Here is a 23,047-nt window from a genome sequence, read left to right as displayed (position 1 = left end):
ATGCTTGCGTATGGTAGGGGTAATGTGGTGATAGCACAGCCCTGATCTAGTGTTTATCACAGATAGGGTAATGGATAGAGCCTGCCACCTGCCACCTTCCGAACTCCTGCCCTGCAATTGGGGTCAGAGACCTGCAGTGGAAACTTGGCTTTCCAAAGGACTAGTTAGCTGACCTAAAGATATCTGGTAAAGCTCACTAAGCCTTACTTTCCCAGAAAAAAAATCGTGTTAAATACTGGTTCTTGGTTCCCTACCTCACAGCCATACAGTTGAGACAAAGTAAAGTAAGGGCATGAGTTACTTCACTTAGGCTAACCCCTAAAGCTATTGAAATTTTAAAATTATAAATAAATCAATAAATGACTACAGAAAAAAAAGAAGGTGGGTAGAATTGGAAAGCCCTTTGCACAGAGTAGCCTTTATTCTAGCTGAGTTTGCGTACATTTCAGTACCCAGCATACCATTGATGGTAGATGGAAGGCTCTCAGAGGAAAGCCTGGCTTTTCCCAGAGTGCTGTCATGGGAAGAGGATACTTTGAAGGCAGATAGAACTGGGTTTTAATTCTGGTTTCTCTCTGAAAAATAGTAATAATAATCACCACCTCATAGGGTAATAGTTGTGAGGGTGAATTATTTCATTGAAGACTTCTGGGTTAGGGCCCATCACATAGTCAGTTCTTCATAATTTCATTCATTCATCCTAGTGAATGTTTATTGTGTGCCTGTTGTGTGCAATTTGTCTAGGAGAACTAGAAACATAGGCACCAGAGATATAGCAGTTTCAAACATTCTAGTTGGGGAAGAAAGACAATAGACAAATACATAATATGGCAGGAGGTTTCAGTGCTAGGGTAGGGTGTGGATGTAGGGATAGAGAAGGCTGGGGATATGGCTTCCCTCTGAATCCAAGTGGTCAAGCAAGGTCTTTCTGATAAGCAGACCCTGAAGGAAGTAAGGCAGTGAGTTATCTGGGAAGAATATTCCAGAAGAAAAAACAGCAAATACCAGGACCCTGATGTGGGATGTGCTCAGCCTATTTGAGAAACTCTAAAGGGATAAACCAGTGAGCCAAGAGGGAATAGCAGGAGTTAAGGTCAGAGAGCTAACAGGGGTCACATCAAATAGGCTTTGGCAATTAACAGAAGACTGGATTTTTCCTCTGCATGAGAGGAGGCCACTGGAGAGAAGGCTTGGAGCAGAGGAGTAAAATGGTCTGACTTATACAGGGATTGGTCTGGCTACTGTGCTTCTCATAGATTACAAAAGGCAAGGAAGGTTCAGAGAGAGAGTTGGGGGCTAGCACAAAAATCTCAAATAAAATGGCTGGATCAGGATGATAGCAGAAGAGGTAGGGGAGAAGCGTTTGGATTTGGGATACATTTTGAAAATACAGCCAACTGGATTTGCTGATAGAATGCTGGTAGGATATGAGAGAGCAGTGTCAGGAATGACTTTTGGTTTTGAGCCTGAGTACAGAAGGATGAGTTGTTTAGTTGCTGAGTTGTTTACTGAGATGGTGAAGACTACAGAAGAACATGTTGGTTGGGGATGGGAACAGAGGTGGAATCGGCAGTCCACTTTGGGCGTGTTATGGATGAGACACTATGAGACATGTAAGTGAAGATGTCAAGTGGGCCATTGGCTAAACCAGTTCAGAGTTCAAGGGAAAAGTCCAGGAGGAATAAATCTGTGTGCAGGCACATGTTTAGGAGATGATCGCATGCAGTGGCACTGAGCTGTGAGCTGGCTTCCAGTCCTACCGTCACTACTCTCCTCCTGCAGGTAATCCCCCTCACCAATCAGCACCTAGATGAGTTCTCGGCAGGATGCAGTTTCACAAAAGCTGCTCAGTGGCTTCACTAACGCATGTCCCAAGGGAATGAATGAAGAAGTGAAGCCAGAAACGAACGGTCTAACCAATGAACAAATGTGCTGGGGAAACGCTGCCCTGTGATTGGTATCTGGGATGACCGCCATGGAGCAGGGCTAGGAGCTGCTCTGCTGTGCCCTTAGAGAGGCTTCTCTATTTGGGGGTGCCCAACTTCAATGCTGGCTTCTCCAGCCAGGCCCCTGTTTGGCAGTGAGCCTCCTGCTGGTGGCCCCATCTTTCTTTGCAAGTGAACAAAGTAAGCTTTCCTTAAAAACCTTAGAGGGAAACTCAATGAGAAGAATGCAAATGCATCCTTGAGTAGAGATCCCAGTCCTCTGGATTCAGATCTCTGGCTGGACTGGTTAAGGAATTCAGGACAAAGTTAGGAAACTTCTAGACACTTCTGGGACGATACTTGAACCAGGGAAGCCCAAGGCAGTCATGAGCCCCCAGTCATCCCTCTCACAATGAATGGGCATAATCAGAAAACATGAGCCTGGGCTACCCTCTGAACACCATGGTCCCAGATCTGCCAATAAGAACCACCCCCTCACCCTCCCTGATGGATGGCATTTCCACTGTGTTGGGAGAGGTCTGGGAACTAACCACAGGGCCGCCCTCCTCCCTAGCCCCATCAGCCCTTTCTAGGCTGATCCCAAGGCTCCTGGGAATACAAAATTAGTTCTTCCTCTCTTTCAAAAGTTGAAGATGGCCATGAAGAGTTTTCAGCGCATGGTCCAAAGAACCAGAGCTGTGAGGACATGGTGTCTTCTGCACAGAGATTTTGCATCCTCTGTAGGAGGGTATCAAATAAGGAGGTGAGTGGGAAAGAGACCCTGGTCAATGGCCAGCTCCATCCCAGTCGGCCCATGCCTCAGAGTACTGTCTCCAGGGCGGAGAGTGTTTAGGGGCAGCAAGAGAATACTAAGATTAGAACTTCCATTTCTTTCTCTTGCTTTAACATTCTTTTGATTCAATAAAGGGTTTATAATAATTCAGTGTATTAGTACAGGAGTACACATGTATATAATTTATACTTAAATAACTAAACTTACTATTTCTTAACTGATGAGGGGCTTGATCAGAAGCAACTTGAGGATCCCTGTTTTACAGACTACAAACTCTTAGGCAGTGGAGGAGAGTGGCACATTTCCAGTGATTCCTGAATGGTTGTCTTGTCCAATAATAAAATCTCAGCCCCTCGGGGTAAGGGCTATGCTGGATGTGAGTGCTTGGCAGAAAAAATGTTGAAATGGATCAGGTACAAAAGGTATTTCGCACTGGCTGTTAGTTAGCTAGATGAAAGCTGAGGGTGACTAAGTTTTACTTGACACCCTCTCTTGCAACACACACACACACTCACTCATACACCCTCAGAGAGAACTCTATTGCTGCTCACATGCCACACCCACCTTCCTGATAGGAACCTTCAGAAATCAGCTTCACATGCAAACCTCACCAGCCCTGCTTCTTTCTCTCTCTCTACATACACATGCACACATAAATATATATAATATGTAACATATTATGCATGTGTGTATATATACAGCAATAGTAATAATTCATAACATTCTTTCTCACATCTCTACATCTCCAGAGGTAGCCAATGTTAATTGCATGTTGTGAATCTTTTTACTCAGTTATCCTTCTATGCAGAAAAACATACAAATATACACACTTACAAATACAAAGATACATACAGGTTGGTTTTTAAAAATACGAATGCTATCTTAATTTCACATCCCTCTATGTGTTTTTTGTCATTTTACAATGTGTCACAGGCATCCCTTAAGCCAGTAGAGAAAAATCTAGCTCATTCTTTTTAATAGCTGCATAATATTTAATAGCTTGTTTGTATCTTAATTTAGTCAACCATTTCCCTGTTAATGGACATTTGAGTTGCTTCCAATTTTTTGCCACAATAATCAATGCCACAATCAATCAATAAACAATGCAATGTGATAAATACTCTTGTATATATATCATGTAAAACTGGAGCTTTTATTGCTGTAGGATAGAGTCCCCAAGGTGAAATATATTACCCAAAGGAAATAGGATTATCCAAAGGAACTCAGGATCCTGTTTGGTTGCTTTCATGATTTAATAAAATTCCGATTAGACTGCCTTATATTCAACAGAGCCAACAGAAACCCATGTCATGCATGTGCAGGGGAAGGTGCACTCCACCCATGCCCAGAGTTGTCCTCTCTCTGTGCTTTATGCACACTGAGCTTCCCTGTAGGCTTGACCACCTATAAGGTTTTGGCCAAGAGTAGCTTGTCCAAGGCAGGGTGGGGTGGGCAGAGGAGCATGTGCTCAGCCTCTTCCAGGGTTAGCCACATCCTAGTGAGTGGCTGTAACTGCTGGCGAGAGCAGGAACTGTGCATTCAAGCAGACTGAAGACCTCACAGCTCACTCCCACTTTGCTGTGCCTCCAGCAAGCCACACAAAGCTGCATATTTGCCAGGTGCATTGTGCATGCTCTCTTTACTAAGAAATTTAACTTGGAAGGCTGGTACTTCAGTGTCTTTTTCAGGATTGGGAAAGGGTGATGATTTAACAAGAGTCCCTTCATCCCCCTGCCTCATCATCTCTCAGTTCTCAGTACAACAAGCATCCTTCATGAAATATGGGTGGCATGGTCCAGAATGTGGGTATTCTAACTTGCAGCCCTGAGCTGCAGAGCTTCTAGGTCAGCTCCAGTTTTTCACAGTGATTCATTCACAGCTGTAATTTGTGGATGTGCCTGTGTTGCTCGCTACCCTGCAAGGGTCTAATTTCTGAATCCCCCCATTACCACCTCCTAAACTCACGTAGGCATTGCACACAGTAGTTATTCGGCAATTGGTCAATATCTCTTGATCAAGTCAGACATTGAGGTCCAGAGCCCTTAGGAAATGGCCAGCTGGAGATATCCGAGGCCCCCTCCCTGATTACCTTCACAGCCTTTGCTCTGTTGATGAGCCCATCGTCCTGAGAACTCCCAATGAGCAGATCGACCTCTACCCGTAAAGACCTCTTCAGTGCTCTGGCTGGAGGCTCACGGAGGAACTGGCCATCGATCACAGGACCCCAGTAGTGGAAAGGGCCACTCACGGCCAGGAGCTGCATTGGATGCAATAATAATCAGTTGTCCTGGAATAATCAGTTGCATTGCTTTGCATAAAGAGGCCTTAACCATACTGAATGCCAGTGCTGGTTATCCATCTGTGACTCTACTGGGAAAAAATGACCAGGACAACTGGCAGGCAGGACACCATGTGACAAAGTCAGGGGCTGGAAAGTAAATGAATCTCACTCTCAGCAATGATGGTCTCCAGGGGAGCATCCCAGAGGTAACAGCAGATCCCCAGGTAGGGATGGGAAAGCCTGAGCCTGTAGGTGGGTGAGGAAGGCAGGAGGAGACAGTGGTTGAAGAGGAGGCAGTGACTCTGACAGGTGAAATTCACCAGCTCCAGTTATGATCAAATTAGCCTGCACTTAGGGGAGCTGAGGATAAGACCTGCTCCAATTCTGTGAGTCCAGACTCATTGCTAAGGTGATCAGGCCATCGATTGTCATGACAACAATTATTCCTGCTAGTGTCCCCTTCATTAATATGAGGGCCAGCCAGAGATTTGGTCTGCAAGCAAGAACTTTGCATGCTAGAAAGGGAACACACAGCTATCCCATTTAAGGGAGTGAAGTGACTCAAATACACTGCCATCTGTGAAGCCATGTCTGCAATACTCAATACATCTAGCTGTGACCTGTTAAGGGTTTGGTCCCCTGCCCACCATGGTCCTGGCGTGAGGCCACATCCTTCACATGTGTTACTTCATTTTCTCCTCCTACTCCATAAGGTCTGTATAACTATTCCCATGTTATAAATAAGAAAGACAAATTGCAGAGGCATCTGTCTACCCTCAGTACCCATGTTTGGACTGTTGCAGGCTGTGGTGCATGCACAGCTCTAGGGGCTAGGGAATGTGATTTCCAGCTCCAGCTGGTCATCAGCCTCACGTGTGGTATGGCTGGGGTGGGTGACACCTCCTTCCTAGGTCTTCATTTTCTATTTGTAAAAGAACAGAGAATGTCCCTTCCCAACTTGCACTTAAATGCTCACCTTGGTCTGGGCGTCATTGAGGACACTGGCAGGCTTCTGGCGAAGGCAGGACACCACTTCTTGGCTGGATGACATGGGGCAGCTGACCTCCTTTGCCAAAGCAATTGCCTGCTGCTGAGCCCTCTCATGGCTGATGACGGCGGCCGGGGAGAGTGCGGAGCCTCCCTGGAAGAGAAAGCAGGCTCAGGGCTGATGGTTCAGATCATCTCCTGCCCCTGCTCACCTGGAGCCCTCAGTGCCACATCAGGGTTCTGCATCCTTCCTCCAAGCTTGGGGGTCCCAGGACCCATTCTGGGGACGCACACAATTGGAAGGTCAGGATTGGTCAACAGCATATCAGCATGCAGTGTGATACTGAACAGGTGTCTCCCTAGGCCTCAGTTTCCTAACCTGTGAAGTGAGGGTGCTGCACAAGGGAACCTTCGGTCTTGGCTGTGCAGATGAATTTGTATATAGAGGCAACAGGCTGATGGTTCTTTAAGAGGATCGGAGATCAGCAAAGTCCTCTGGGAAGAGAACTCTGCAAAGATAGAACCATCTCCCACCAGCACTTCCCGGGGGCTCCTTAGCTAGCAAGCTCCTTTAAGATGGAGCTGGACTTTAAAATGGAAGCCCACCTAGGAGGTGATGAAAACACAGTCTTTCTAAGGGTAAATTGCTTCATCAAAATCAGGGTACTCTCTGTTAAAATGACTGGTTTCTCACTTTGGGAGGCTGAGGTGGGCGGATCACGAGGTCAGGAGATCGAGACCATCCTGGCTAACATAGTGAAACCCCATCTCTACTAAAAATACAAAAAATTAGCCAGGCGTGGTGACGGGCGCCTGTAGTCCCAGCTACTTGGGAGGCTGAGGTAGGAGAATGGCGTGAACCCAGGAGGCAGAGCTTGCAGTGAGCTGAGATCGCACCACTGCACTCCAGCCTGGGAAACAGAGCAAGACTCCATCAAAAAAAAAAAAAAAAAGGTTTCTTCTTTCTAATAATGAAAGGGATAGGAGCTGGGTTCCAGGAAGTTCATCTCTGCCCGGACTTTTGGTAGAATTGGGTCCTCTGCCCCGGGAGGAACAAATGAGCTGAGGGGGTCCTGATCAGTGTGCAGTTCCAGGGAGCATCCTCTGTGGGGCTCCCTGTAGCTCAGACACTGGCTGTCCACTGAAGAGTCATGGATAACCAGGGGAGGCAGTGGTGGTGATACCAGTGCCACTGCTCTTACCCCTGCTACTGCCTCTGATGGAAATAATAGCAACCACTGTGGATCGAGGGCTTCCACAAACTCACTCAAGAGGTTCCCTGTTTCAGCTCATCGGATCCTCACAGCAATTGTGTAAGTCGGTTGCTCTTACTGTCCCATTTAACAATTATGTTGGAGGCAGGGCTGGGATCTGACCCCAGTGGCCAAACACTTAGCCACTGTGAAGTGGCCCTTTCATACACCTAGTAGGTTCCTGATGAAAGGTGGTGGCACTGTTGTTATGATGATCTCTGTTTATTGTCAAGCTCAAGAAGGGACATGCGGCTAGGGCCAGAGGCAAGGCCAGACAGTCAGAATCTCAGCCAGGAGCAAGGAAAAACACAAGTGCATGGAACTGGGGGATCCTGGACACAGCCGCTGTGAGACCTGGTGTCAGAGGAACTTTTGTAATGACTCTGGGCTTCTCAGAATAGGCCTGGCAACTAGGTCCACAGACTCCAGAAAGGGCTGGGAGATATATGTGATTTTCTGTCTTGGACCGCTTAGACAAACTCTGAGTCTCCTAGAAATGCAAATCAAAACCACAATGAGATACCATCTCACGCCAGTTAGAATGGCGATCATTAAAAAGTCAGGAAACAACAGGTGCTGGAGAGGATGTGGAGAAATAGGAACACTTTTACACTGTTGGTGGGACTGTAAACTAGTTCAACCATTGTGGAAGTCAGTGTGGCGATTCCTCAGGGATCTAGAACTAGAAATACCATTTGATCCAGCCATCCCGTTACTGGGTATATACCCAAAGGACTATAAATCATGCTGCTATAAAGACACATGCACACGTATGTTTATTGTGGCACTATTCACAATAGCAAAGACTTGGAACCAACCCAAATGTCCAACAACAATAGACTGGATTAAGAAAACGTGGCACATATACACCATGGAATACTATGCAGCCATAAAAAATGATGAGTTCATATCCTTTGTAGGGACATGGATGAAACTGGAAACCATCATTCTCAGTAAACTATCGCAAGGACAAAAAACCAAACACCGCATGTTCTCACTCATAGGTGGGAATTGAACAATGAGAACTCATGGACACAGGAAGGGGAACATCACACTCCGGGGACTGTTGTGAGGTGGGGAGAGCGGGGAGGGACAGCATTAGGAGATATACCTAATGCTAAATGACGAGTTAATGGGTGCAGCACACCAACATGGCACATGGATACATATGTAACAAACCTGCACATTGTGCACATGTACCCTAAAACTTAAAGTATAATAATAATAATAATAAATATATAATTAATAACAAATATATATATAAAAAAAAAAAAAAAAAAACAAAGCAAGACTCCTGTGCTATGTGATCTCCAGCCAGTGGCTCACTCTACTCTCCAGCATTTCTAAAAGAGAGAGAAGAATCCTAACCCCCAGGATCCTCTGATAAGCAGCAGCAATAAAAGTAAACTACTCAGCCAGGCCAAGGCCTGGAATTCAATGACCCAAGGAACAAGGGTCAATATGATTTAGCCTGTTGTTGAGCTCTTGGGCCCTCAGGTTTATTTTTCCAACAATGAGCAGGGCAGCTTTTTTGAAAACCATTGGATGTACTTTAAATTTAAAAAAAGAAAACAAAAGAAAACACACACACACTCAAAATATTCAAGCTCAAAACTCCGTGTTCTGAATAGCAAACTGCAGAAGGGCCCACAGGCAAGCAGAGAGGAGATGTGAATGTCAGGATGGGGCCCCCTCTGACGGTTTCAATATTTCCTTCGGCTATAAAAAGCCAGGGATCCTGATATGGTGAGGAAGTGGTTAAAGGCGTGGGTCACACTGATATTGCCAAGATGGCTTAGAGAATGTTTCTTTCTCTTAAAGTATTTTGTTTAAATTGATCTTTCTGAAGGAAACCTTTTTCACCGTGGAAAATTGGTGTTTACCCAAGCCAACGGTCGACTCAGCCTTCATTTTAAAGCACTTGATTAGAGACAAAGCACTCGGGGGCAGGAGGGGAGTTGCTGTGCAGAGGTGTGCAGAGAGCATGGGATTGGGGCAGAAGGGCTCGGTTTGAACCCCAGCTGTGTCACTCCCTGATGAAGTGGGCTTGGGCAAGTGACCATCTGTGATGAGAACAATCAACCATACTTTACAGGGTTGCTGCAAAGATGCATGAGGCCAGGTAGGTGAAGAAGTGTGTCCTCTGCACAGTGGGAGCTGTGGCTGCACTGTAGTTAGTGCAGTGACATTCACGGGACCCCACAGGATGTAAAGGGATCAGGTCTTCTCAGTCCGCCCAGTCATGCCTGAAGGTCCACAGCCCTGGGCTCCGGCTTTATCTAAATCTGACCTAGCTATTCAATGGCGAGGAGTTTCTGCTGGCTGTTGTTTTTTTAACTTTAAAAATAGTTCAGGTTAAAACCACAATTGCTGACCACTGCTTTTTGTTCCTGGGGCCTCCGAACATGGTGAGGTGCCTTGACCTCAGTTAGTCACTGTAGTCGCTTCGGAGTCAGGGCCTGCCCCTGGCCAAGCACACATATCCACACACACAACCACAGATGGAGACACACTCACGCAATCAAGGAGTTTATTGGTACCACTTCTCAGAGGATCCTGGGAGTTAGGGTTCTCTTTCTCTTTTAAAAATCCTGGAGAGCACAGTGAGCCACTGGCTGGAGATCACACAGCATAGGAGCCTTGCTTTGTTTTAAAGCAGCACCAGGAGACTCGGAGTTTGTCTAAGTGGGTTAAGGACACACACAGACACTGATGGAGACATACGCTTACACGCACAGACACACAGCCACAGATGGAAACACAGACTTACATGCACAGACATGGCCACAGATGGAGACACACAGTCATAGATAGAGACACACTCACACAGAGATACACACTTACACACACAGACACTCACGGTCACATAAAAATCACAGGCATACACTCACGGACACAGGGAGACCCACACTTAGAAACACACACAGTCACAGAAACATCCAGCTACAGAAAGAAATATACACCCACACACATACACACTCACATAAGCGCAGAAAGACACACAAACACACACAGTCACAAAGACACACACACACACAGTCATAGACACATATGCAAAGATACATACACATAGACACACCCAGACACCTACAGATAGACTCATACACTCAGACACATACACACAAACACACCCACAAAGCTGCCTTTGTTGAAATGGACCCTGCAGCATTTCCCGGGAGGAATCCCTCAGGCAGCCTCCCCAGAGCAGCTCCAAGAAGCAAAGCAACAAGGAGCAGGGTGGGCAGGTCCCCGGACAAGCAGGAGGTCTGGTGGCTCTGCCCTGGGGCATCCGTGCGTCAGAGGGTCCTCTGGATGGACTCTGCCTCCCTCCTGGCACCCTTCGCACTTCTCAGTCCCACCCTGGAATGTGAATCCTCATCTACAGTGGTGTCTACCTCACATGGAGAGGGGAAGGATGGGAAGCCCAGTAAGCAGGTGCTCAGTGAGCTCCTTACCCATCAGGCACTGCGTGGAATCGAGCAGTTAATTCTTACAAAGCCCTTGCAGCAGTGCCCAGCACAGACACAACAATGAAGACGAGGATAAACATTTAAGTAGCACATCCTGTGTGCCTGGCATTGAATGTGGGCTGTACGTGTAGAAGCTCACCTACCTCTCAGAGCAATCCCAGAGTTGGGTAACAACAGTATTCTTTCAACTTTAGAGGGGGCTCCAGGGTAGAGTTGAAACCACTTGCCTAGAGTCTCAGAGCTGGGGGGTGACAGAGCCAGGATTTGAGCCGAGGCTGCAGGCGCCAGAGCTCCATGTTCTAACCAGTGTGTCATCTCATGCTTGTGGCAGACAGTTCCCTTCTGTCCCTGGGGGGCGGGGGGTGAGGCCAAAGCAAAGTAGAAAGCTCACAGCTCTTGTTCCTGATAGACTGGGGTTTTAATTCCAGCTCTGCCCATGGCCATTTTGCCAATTTCCTTTGTCTTTCTGAGCTTCCAGTTCCTAATCTGTAAAATGGAGATATTATGATCAGTGTTCACAGAGCTGATGTGCAGATTAAAGGAGACAATGGAGGTAAAATACCTGATGTGTAATTTGCACTCAAAGTTGGTTGTATTCATCATTAGGAATGTTATTATCCATGATTTAATGCCTACAATGTAACTCGATGAAACTCTTCATTACAACCTAGGCTGATAGGGAGCAAGTCCCTTGCGCTGTCTGACTTGGGGGAAGGTGCCTCTACATGCAAAGCAGCTGTGGGGCTGCCAAACTTGCTTCCCTGTGGCACCACACACGGGCCAAAGTGCTTTTGTGCTCACTTTCTTGATTTATGTCCTGCCACAACACTATGAAGTTAAATCAGGTAGGAAGGACTGTCTTTTCAGGGAGAAATTCTCTGCTGCACAGAACCTGAACCCAGGTGTTCCAACTCCAAACCCAGGGCTTCTCTCTGCTTCTCCTGGGAGAAACCAGATGTGTGACTTCTAAGCCTTGACCAGACCACTGGACCTCTAGAAACTTAACTATCTCTAGCTGGCTTATCGAATGCTGGCTTATTGAGATCAACTGCCAAGTATTACCTGAGAGTTATCAACCTTGTATTTCTTTTGACTCTATTTTATTCCAGGCGAAGTGAGTCACAAAGAAGCATAAGTCTCAAGCCGCAGTTAGGTGGATGCTTTCTAAAAATGTGTACTATATCCAGCAGGACATATGTACTGGTGACCTCCAGATGAGCTCTGTGCAATCATCAGCAGGAGTGAGCCAAGAATTCTTGTGCTTTGGGAATTCAGGGGAGGGAGGGATTTCTAGGCACTAGGGTGGCCCAGAGGAAGCTGCAGAGAATCATCAGGACTTGAATGGGTTTCTATGGGAGGAAATAAATGGGAGAAACAGGGTGGGTGACCATTCTGAGGGGGAGTGGGCAGGGATGGCAGTGGGGTCAGAGGCTGATTACCCAAAGGAGTTATAGACAGGAGCTGGGTCCTAAGTAACCTGGCAGCCCCAGGACAGGGCCTGGAACTCAAAATATGTATTGCAAGTGTGAGCAAATGACTGTATGAATGAGGGGGTGAACAAATGAATGAATGGCAGGCAGATGGACCAGTGACTTCTAAATGAAGAGAAGAATTTCCATAGAAGTGTAGTGAGAAGTAAACTTCAGAGGTCATTAAATCCCAGACTAAGTGAGAGATGTGATTTAGAAGGCACCAACCCTGGGACACACAGCATGTATCCTTCAGGCAATGGACAATGAGGAATCCATAAAGGCTTTTAAATGGGGTATTACAGAAAGGGCTTGGGAATTTCCTGTCACTGGGTCCTTTGTCTTTGCATTCTCAGTGCTGAAAATGGTTGGTAGTGCTCAGCAGGCCCTCAGTAAAGGATGGAGCATCAATACCTCCTGAATGTGAGCTTCTGATGGCAGGGGTTGGGAGGTAGTTATTCCTTTATCCCCAGAGCCCAGCACAAGGTGTGGAACACCATGTGTGGAACAGAAGAGAACTGGAATGAATGACAGGATGGTGGCTTGGCTAGTTGACTGTGGGATGAACTGGAGCGGGGAGCATCTGAGTTAGGGAGTCCATTGGTGACTGGTAAGGTCTAAGGATAAAGGGGTAGTGTGTGACCCAGAGTGCCAGGTCTCCGCCCTCGCACCAACCTCTCCCGGGAACTCACCCACACCTGGAAGTTGCCACCAAGGTGTCGTGGGCCAGCTGAATTGTGGCATGCTATTGAGCAGCTGGGACAGCTTAGGGAGAGAGCTCTGGAAGCTAAAGCACAGATGGAATTTTTTTAAACATCCAAGTTTATATTTGTATTCTCTTGCGTGTTTTCTACACTAAAATCATCTTTTTTCTTGATCCCCAAAAGCCTGAGTTTTACTCTAATTTGTAACACTTCAGTTTTGGCAAAACTTCCATCAGAGGGATGGTAATTAATACAAGTTTCATCTTGAAATCCCAGTCTTAGGGCACAGGAAAAAAGGCATCAAAACTACCTGTTGGTATAGTCATGATCTAGGAGACAATCTGAAATGTAGGATTTGAAGAAGGCCTAGTGAATGCTATTCCTTCTTTTTTGTATAAAAAGTGCGTGTGTGTGTGTTTACTTAAAGGAAAGCAGAAAAGAATTAAACATTTATAAGGCACCTTCTAAGGGCCACATCATTTATTCACATTTTCTCTCATGATCTCCAAAACAACCCTCTAAGTGTTATATTAGAATCCTTATTTTACAGATAGAGAGACTGAGGCTTGGAGTGGGTAGGTAATTTTTCCAAGGTCATAGAACTGATCAGTAGCAGGGCTAGAATTATAAAGGTTTCATCGTTCCCCCCATACTGTGCTACCTACCCAAGAAAACAGCAAGTACATCACAGACCCTTATTTTCCATTCCACTCATGAGTGGCTGGTGGATGGTGACTCATCAGCAAGGTTTTTGCAAGGGTGGCTGGGACAGCAAAAGGAAGAGGAGGGGTCGGGCGCGGTGGCTCACGCTTGTAATCCCAGCACTTTGGGAGGCCGAGGCAGGCGGATCACGAGGTCAGGAGATCGAGACCACGGTGAAACCCCGTCTCTACTAAAAATACAAAAAATTAGCCGGGTGTGGTGGCGGGCGCCTATAGTCCCAGCTACTCGGAGAGGCTGAGGCAGGAGAATGGCGTGAACCCGGGAGGCAGAGCTTGCAGTGAGCCGAGATCGCGCCACTGCACTCCAGCCTGGGCGACAGAGCAAGACTCCAGGAGGGGAGCCTGGCTCCTCCATCACAGGAATGTCATAGGACTCAAAAACACACCATGTTGTGTCTGCAGACTAAAAAGGCCTCGTGAGACAAGGGAGAGTCTACCCCAAGTCGCTTTGATTCACACGTACAACTGTGCTGCATTCTGCTTAAGACAGAGCTCTCCCCTCTATTGGCTCCTTTAAACTCCCACTACCATCCTAGGAAGTAGGAAGAACCAATATTACTGAGACCACTACTTTCTTAATCATTCTTTTGTGTACGGCCCACTTCATTCCAAGAAGAATTTGGGGTACACTCAAGAAAGAGTGTCTAAGAAGTTTAAAATCCTGCTAGTAGCAGGTGAAAGAGGTTAAGACCCAGGTTTTCTGGCCCCAGGTTTTCATTTCCCATGATGCCATGCTGTCTCAACAGCTGGAGGAGGTCACGTGACATTCACCGGCATCCAGTCCAGTCCCAGGGCACCTCCTGCTGCCTGGCCCCACAGGGTTTATTTGAATAGTCTGACTTGATCAATCCACAGAGCCTTTTAACAATTCAAGGTGAGTGAATGATGGAGGAGTTCTATTGGCTTTTTATACTTTTTAGAATATTCTAACTTGTCTCCAATGAATTAATGTTAAATTTTTAATTAGAAAAAATTTAAATTACATTTAAAAGATGAATTCCACACTAAAATATGACTGATCCTTGTCAAAATGGAAAGAGTGATTATAACTTATCGTGTAAGCACATCAGTGGACAAGTGACGTGGCCAAGTCCATTTAGAAAACCTTTGCAGGGACAATAAGAAGTAGGAGAGAAATGAGACCCCTCACACCCCAAGGGAGGAAGGAGGTGGTTCTGGCTGAGAGAAGAGGTCCAGCAATAACCCTTGCTGTCTTCACAGATCGGCACAAATGCAATCCTTTTCGTACTCTAGAAAAAGGCTGTCATATTCTGCTCTACATCCATCAGTGCGGCCTTAGCTTATTTAAAGGGGAAACAGAATGCCCTTTGCAATTTTTAAAGCAAAAATAGCAGTCCCCAAATAGACAATACAGGTGAACAAAACATAGAAAATTAAAATTACACATAATCCTCCCAACCAAAGAAAACCACTGTTAAATGTTATTAGCCTCCAGTATGTCTCTTCCGTGTGTGTGTGTGTGTGGGTGTGTGTGTACACATATATTCAGGAAATCTAGACAGCATATTGTTTTTGAGCCTATCTTTTTCACCTAACAGTCCATTGTCAATATCATTCTGTATCATTACTTATTTATTTACAAGACTGTTTTCAATGGCAGCATGCTAATTACATTTAGGATTTTAGGTTATTAGGGAGAATGTTAGAGACAGGTTAGGGGCACCTGCAGGCAATGAAATATGATAGACTTGGATACAAATCCCAGCTCTGATTTGCAGCTATTTGATTTGAGACTTTCTTCATCTGTAAGGAACATAACAATATTGAGAGCGTCCCCATAGGATTGTTGTACTAAAGAAATGAGAAAGTTTTCCTGTAACACTATGGTGCATTACAAATTGTAAATATTTAATAAATGATGGCCATTATTGTTTCAGGTTATATGATGTTACAGACAATACTTCAATGTACATCTTTATAGCTAAATCTATTCACATATCCATGATGATTTCTTTATGCAAAGGTATTACTGGGTCAAAAGGTATAGTTTTTTTCATCAAAAAGATAATAAAAATATATTAAATGAGTTGTTTCCTTGGCATTTTAATAGTTTCTCATTAAATAGGTGCCACATAAACATCTGTATTAAAGAGGAATATTTTTATTGTAGGATAAACATTTATCTAGTATTTCAAATTATGATTCTTGGTATCAATAGCTAACTTTAGGAAATTGTGTTATTGTGATATAATTCACATACCACAGAATTCACCCACTTAATTCAATGGTTTTTAGTTATAGTCACGGAGTTGTGCTATCATCACCACATCTAATTTTAGAACATTTTCATTATCCCACAAAGAAATTCTGTACCCATTAGCAGTCATTCCCCATTCTCCACCCTCACTCCCAGCCCCAGGCCATCACTAATCTACTTTCTGTCTCTATAGATTTGCCTATTCTGGACATTTCATATAAATAGAATCATAGAATATGTAGCCTTCTGTGTCTGGCTTCTTTTACTTCATCCATATTATAGCAGGTATTAGTAGTGTATATGTTTTCACTGCTAAGTTATACTTAATTGTATAGAGAAATCATATTTTGCTTGTCTACTCAATGGCTGGTAGATATTTGGGTTGTTTCTACTTTTTGCCAGTTATGAATAATGCTGTTGTGAACAGTCACATACAGGTTCTCATATGGATGCATGTTTTCATGTCTCTTGAATGTACAGGTAGGGGCGGAATTGCTAGGTCACATGAAAATTCTTGTGTTTAACCTTCTGAGAAGTTGCCAAACTGTTTGTCAAAGTGGCTGCATTATTTTATATTCCCACCAGCAATAAAAGAATGCTTTTACTTCTTCATATCTTCAGTAACACTTACCATCTGGTTTTTAAAAATTGTTATTATTATAGGCATCCTAGTGTGTGTGAGTTAATATCTCATTATGGGTTTAATTTGCACTTCTCTGATGACTGACTAATAGTGTTAAGAATCTTTTGCTGTGCTTATGGGCCCATTTGTACATCTTCTTTGGAGAAATGTCTATTCAGATCCTTTGCTTATTTTCAGATTGAGTTATCTGTCTTTTTTGTTATTGAGTTGTAAGTGTTCTTTATGTTTTCTTGGTACAAGTCCCTTATTAGATACATAATTTGCAAATATTTTCTCCCATTATGTGGATTTTCTTTTCACTTTCTTCATGGCACCTTTTGGAGCACAGAATTTTTAAAATTGTGATGAAATCCGATGTATCTATTTTTTATTTTGCTGCCTGAGGTTTGGTGTCTTGTCTAAGAAACACTTGCCTAGTGCAAGGTCCACGAGTTCTGCCTTACATTCTATAGATAGATATTTTACAATCTATAGATATATAAAAACTTGTTTTTACAATGGACTGCTAACCTGTCCTACAGAGAGATTATACCTTGGTATATTTTTATACTTGCAAGCTTAAATCACCCACCAGCTGTGTCTACACATGGAGGAAAGAGAAGGAAGGTACCAAAAAGTAATGCGGAGCTGGTGTGCTCCAAGCTCCAAGCACTTTACATGCTGTTCTCAGTTTGTGCTCACTGAACCTCTGAAGCAGGGAGACACGACTGTGCCTCTTTTATTAAAGAGTGAGGCTCAGAGAGGGTAAATGACTTTGCCCCAAATCACCCACTGCTGGCGAACTGGATTCAGGCCATTTGTCTCCAAAGCCACGACACTACCCAACTTCTATGTGCCAAACAGAATCTGCACTCAACCTGCCTTCTGCAGACATCTTTGACAGACACTGCGGTCCATGTGGTCTAGCTGTAGAACTGTCCCCCTTGCCTGTGGAGGCACAGTGTGGAGGCCTTCCCAGGCCCCTGTAGGAGAGCCCTCTAAGGGGTCTCTCCTGGGCACTTCTGCTGGGAAATGGAGAGGACCTGAGCCTTGGCTTTGTCTCTTTATTTCAGAGCAGGCACCTGTCATATTTTCCTACAGGTCTTGCAGACTTGACAAAATGCCTTTTTCCATCTGTTACAAACATGAAGCCTAATTGCCTCTGTCACCTTCTGGCTGTCAGAAGCCATTTAAATGCTTGGCACTTGAAAATTTCTGATTTCCCAGGCAAAGGTGTCACACTTTAAAAGTGACACCATGAGTGATAGCCGAGGCAATGGCTGCCCTCTTATTTCAAAGAGAATTTAAAATGCAGGCTCCTGAGCCTCCCTTCCATTGTCAATGAGCACTTCATACATACACATGGGCATATGTTTCCTTTTAAAAATAATTTCATCATTATAACTTGTAAAAGACCCTGACTGCTTCTTTCTAGTCATTTTTTTCTGCAGTTTTGTTTCAGGGCCCAGGAGAAGAGCTAGAGCAGTGGGGACTGCCTAGACAGAGGCAAAGTCTTTTTCTATTTTCCTTCCTGTAACCCCTAGACTGCCCCTCTCTCTCCATTTCATCCCTCCTTTCTTTGCTTCCTCCCTCCTTCCTCCAGTAAATGCCATGGGCCAGCCCTTGACCAGCAGAAAGGACTCAGCATGCCTGCCCTAGAAAACACAATGCATGCAGAAAGTTCTGAGATGCTGGTGGGTGGGAATGGCCTCATGAGCCCAGGAGAGGGAATGGCATAGAAGGTGCCTGAGAGAGATCAGGGTCACCTCTCAGAGAACAGTGCCACAGCAGGCATGGCCTGGGCTGAGTGACTGAGGTGGCTCCGTGCAGAGAGAGGGGAGCTGGGGGAAAACTGGGAACCACTGGGTGCAGAGGGACCATCTGAGGAGGAGGTGGCTTCACTAGAACCTGGATGGGGCAGCAGGGCACTGGATGAGAAGGGCACACATGAGTCCCTGAGCCTGTTTAGATTCTGGAACCCTCATGACACAATTCCAACATTATCCTCTTCAAATAAAATAATTATTATTAGTTTAAAGAGATGCAGAAAAAAATAGACTATTGGCTTTCGGGTTGAAGAAATCTTACTGACTCTTGCACTGACAATTTGGTAATTGGCTTCATTCTCTGGGTCTCCATTTCCTCATCTGTAAAATGGGCATGTGATATGTTTCAAGGTGTGTCATCAAGAGCGTAGGCCATGGGGTCCATCAGCCCAGGTTCAAGTCCAACACCCCCTCTAACCAGCTGTGTGTTCTTAGGAAAACTATTTAAAGTCCCAGTGCCTTAGTTTCCCCTAATGTAAAATAAGGATGAGAATATTTACCTCATTCATTTGTTAAGATGAATTGATGAGATAACACGTAAAGTGCATACATGTTTCAAGTTTACAATAAATAGTAGTAGCAGTCGTTAAAATCAATTGATATTTCAAAGAGTTCTTGTGAAAATTAAGTAACAGGTTCAAAAAATACTTGATAACTGACAACTGTATAGTGCTTTACAGGTTATAAAGTATTACCAATAATAAATAATGATAACTGACATCTGTACCGCTCTTTGCAGGTTGTAATTATTTATTATTGCTACTCAAACAAAAATAAAATTTTCCAGCCTAAAAATGGCTTTTGGGATTGAAATGTTGTTTTGGCCAGAACTATTTCTATAGCAACTAGGCCTGCCTACTCATCGCTCTCCCTCCATGGCTGCCCCACGCGACTAAGTGTAATTAGTTGTGGCTCAGTGGGCACCGAAGCAGGCGCTGACAGATGATTTCACACCCATCTAATCGGTTATAACTGGATGACACTGTTTTAAATTACATTGAGGGTAGTTTCAAGTTTGCTTTGGCAAATTGTTATCAGCACAAACTGATAACAATAACAGAATCTTATCATTAGAAAAAAGGTATATGTCATGAAAGTATTAAGGCATCATAGAATGAGAACATTAGAGGAAACTGTAATAAAAGTCACAATAATGCTGTTACAGATCCTACCCTCATTTTGTGCTGTTCAAGCACACTTAGAAGTGGTTGGGCAAGGTTTAATGGCATTATTGTTTAGGAGATGAAAATACCAGGGCAGAGTGTTTAAGAGGCCTGGCTCTGGTGATGTGGGGAAGCTAGCCGCAAAGGTCTTATCGCTCAATGTCCAGCCGTTGTTTCCACTTTCCCGGGGCCCACAGCCTGCTCTGCTGCAGCAAGCTAGTCGATTATCAGGATAATTCCATGGGCATCTGTGAGCTCCTCCTATGTGCCCAATGCTGCAGGGAATCAAAAATGATTAAGGCCTTAAGAAAGTTTGCAATCTATGGGGAGGGAAAGATTTTTTTCTTAACTTGCTCCCTGTCTCTCCTGCCCTCCCTCCCTTCTTTTCCTCCTTCTTTCCAGTGGACCTTTGCTAGTTGCCCCAGGCATGCAAAGTGCCAAAGCTAGCCGTCAATAACTGGCCAAACAGATACACTCCTGCCTTCTTGGAACTTACAGGTTTTGAAAATCAGACCAATAGAAAAGATAGGGAAGGTTGGTGTTATGAGACACCCTTGAAAAAATTCCCTTCATGGGGCCTGACAACACCCAACACCACCAACACCAACACCGTACACCCTACACCATACACCATATAAATGAGAAGACTTTGTCTTTTGTCTGTGTCCTTAAACAGAGTTCACAAGGATCTCTGTGCCCTTTGCAGAAGATAGACTCTAAATTGGCACCAAGGGAAGATAAAATACAACGTTTCAACATTCCTGGCTAGATCCCTCTTTGCTTAGAAATGAGATGCCTGTTTCCTCCTCTGCGTTTCTGTTGGAGCTGTGTTCTCTTGAGTGGGGCCTGTGTGACCATCCACCAGAGGCAGGAAGGCTTACACAGGAGTACAGCTACAGGAAGTGAACAAAGAAAGCAACATTGCGGACAACTGAAATTGGGTCCTGCTCAGAGAACTTCCCAACCTCTGGGAACACTGCTGACCTCTTTATCAATCCTTGTATGGCTGAGAACAGTAAGGTCTCCCCCGATGTGGAGGCAGTGGGTCTAGGTTGAGCAATGACAGAAGAGAACAGCTTGAATGAATCAACATATCTGTGCAGCTCTTCGCAGCAGACAGTTGTGGTGGACATAAAGCGGCTATTTTTTTTTCTTCTTCTTCTTCCTGAGAATATTTTTAGTGCCAAAAGACCTCCCGAAGATTCTGATGACATATACATTTAGGTTCCACTCCAGCTGGGGAAATCAGCTCATCCAGATGGACCACTGATCCAACTTTGGAGATGTTCCAGAAACATAAACTTTTATCTCCAGAGAAACAATAGGGTCTCCTCTCCCCCCAGACGGTTTTCATGGTTAGCTTATTGTCTTCCCCAGAGGTGAAAAGTCACCATTCACAATTTATTTACTTTAATTCAAAAGGCACAACCTTCATTTATTCTTTTACTGAGGGATAGTTATGGATCACATCTTTGGGGATAGCCTCTGTGCTAGCCTCCATGGTCATGGTTAGACATACTCCTGCCTTCCCAAGCTCAGGCTCCAATTTGAAAGGAAAGAAAAGCACCTCTATCTGGTGGTCCCCTCCTATGCGCCTTGCGCTAGACCAGGTGGGCTGTACACATTATTATGTATGGACCCTCATGATAAAGTAGTATTAGTAACATCACTGGGCTGAGAGAAAGAATCAGAGAGTCCCACAAGATCACACGACTCCTAAGTACCTCGAATCCTCTCTTGCTCGTTACTCCAATATGCAGTGTGTCCCATTCCTAGGATGCAAATAAAATACCAAGTGGCCTTCTGAGAGGAAGCAATCATTGTTGGTTGAGAGGCATCTAGGAAGATGCATGGACATCTTCCTAGATGTTAGCACTGGGTTGGGCCTGAAGGGACCTGCCCCATGCCCTTGCAGGGGGACAGGCATCCACACAGGAAAGAAAGGGCAGTGGTGAAGTGCATGAGGAAGAGGTGAGGGGCTTGTCTACAGTGCACAGTGGCAGGGGAGTTCCTATGGTGAGTGGGGCATGGAGGCCTCGAGTGCTGACATTGCCATGGGGCTGATAAGGAGGGTGGAGAACAGATTGATGAGCTTTGAATGCCAGGAAAGGGGTGAAGTGGATCCTGTGGGAAAGGGATGAAGATGGTCCTGAGTTTGGGGCAGCTGCTTGAGGAGGATGGCAGCAGGGCCTGAGTCTTATTTGGAAACACAGGACTGAAAGAGGATGGGAAGGGAGCATTGGCAGGGAGAGGTGGGACATGGGAAGACCCAATGGGAGGCCAGTGAAATAGCGACAGCAAATTTCCTACTTCCAGAGCCCATGAGCCTAGGCCCAGTGGTGTCACTCATCAGCTGACTGACTGGAGGCAACTAAGTTAAGCCCTATGAGTGCCAGTTTCTTCAGGCGAAGTCTAGATACATAGAGTGAGTGGAAAGACTAAATACGTAACATAAGCAAGAGCCAAGTTGCATTTCCCCAATATTCATTCCCTTTCCTTTCTGTCTGCTCCTTGAACACAAGCATTTCCAGCCCCAAACCTTTGTACCTGTTATGTCCTTTGCCTGGTGTTTTTTCCTCGATTTTCATGCCAGAGTCACTCTGGACTCATTTCAAATGTCACCTGTCTAAGGGGAGAGTTCCTCTTACTGTCCCCATGCCCTCAGTTCCCTTCTTTGACTTTACTCATTTATTTCTCTAACTCCATGCCCAGAGCAATGCCTAACACATGGAAGGGGTTCAAAAAACTGTTATTAAATAAATTATTGTATGAGTGGGCCAGCACTCATCCAGCCATAGAGAGGGCAAAACTTTACTTTCGAGAACTTCTATCTTGTATGTGATCTTGAAGGTCATATGGTTTGATATGGGAATCCCATCAACAGTTTTATAGCACCAAGTGTCATGCCTTGCATTCAATAAGTGGTATTGAAATGAATTAGCTTACACTTGGTTTTCTCCATTGATAGAAAGCTTTCTAGTTTCCAAGACTGCCTTTTCCTTCTTCCAAACTTGCGAATATTTATGTTAAAAGAGGAAAACAAATCAAGCTATAAAGTAGGAATGGAAATCTGCTCATACTGGACCGAGCTGTGACTCTGACCCAGCATGGGGCTGCAACATCATATCTGCCGCATGATGCTGAATTGCCTTAGGAGCTGTTAACCTCCTAGAACCTGGAACTCCTCTGAGACCTGAAGCTGGAGACGTGGCTTTTTATTGCTGCCCCTGGGAAACCCATCAACCCATGCTGGAGAAATATAATAACTGGCTCCTGACAACGTTAAGTATGTAAAGCTAGTTTTTACATAGGGGAACATTTCACTTTAATAAGGTGATGACCACAGCCTAGTACTTAACTGAGTGATTCTCAATCCATGCATGGCTGGCATTGTTATTATTTGCCTATGGCCATTAGTCTGGGCCCCAATAGTTAATTCTAATTAATTTGCAAAGCCCTCTAGAAATCAGCTGCTTCCTACACAGATGGTACTGGGTGTCTTTGTGAGTCCTAAAGCCTGACCTCCTGATAGTGTCATTCGGCCAGTACAGCAGAGCCTGGCCTGACTCCAGGCTTACACTTGAAGTCCTTGGTGGGGGCATCACCTGCTATGT

At 44.9% G+C, this 23,047-nt stretch overlaps 1 protein-coding gene across 1 annotated transcript in view; it reads right to left on the bottom strand.

The window, feature by feature from the left end:
- Positions 1–23,047, bottom strand: part of TG (thyroglobulin) — a 272,911-nt gene that overhangs the window by 34,163 nt on the left and 215,701 nt on the right. The window contains exons 42-43 of the mRNA XM_032760475.2: positions 5,976–6,140; positions 4,808–4,975 (exon numbers count right to left, since the gene is read on the bottom strand). Of these exons, the coding sequence (XP_032616366.1) occupies positions 4,808–4,975; positions 5,976–6,140 (333 nt within the window). The remainder of the gene's footprint in view (positions 1–4,807; positions 4,976–5,975; positions 6,141–23,047) is intronic.

This window comes from Hylobates moloch, unplaced genomic scaffold (assembly GCF_009828535.3).
Source record: "Hylobates moloch isolate HMO894 unplaced genomic scaffold, HMol_V3 SCAFFOLD_9, whole genome shotgun sequence".
In the NCBI taxonomy this organism is placed as follows: Eukaryota; Metazoa; Chordata; class Mammalia; order Primates; family Hylobatidae; genus Hylobates; species Hylobates moloch.
This window is presented reverse-complemented; position numbering and strand designations above follow the sequence as displayed.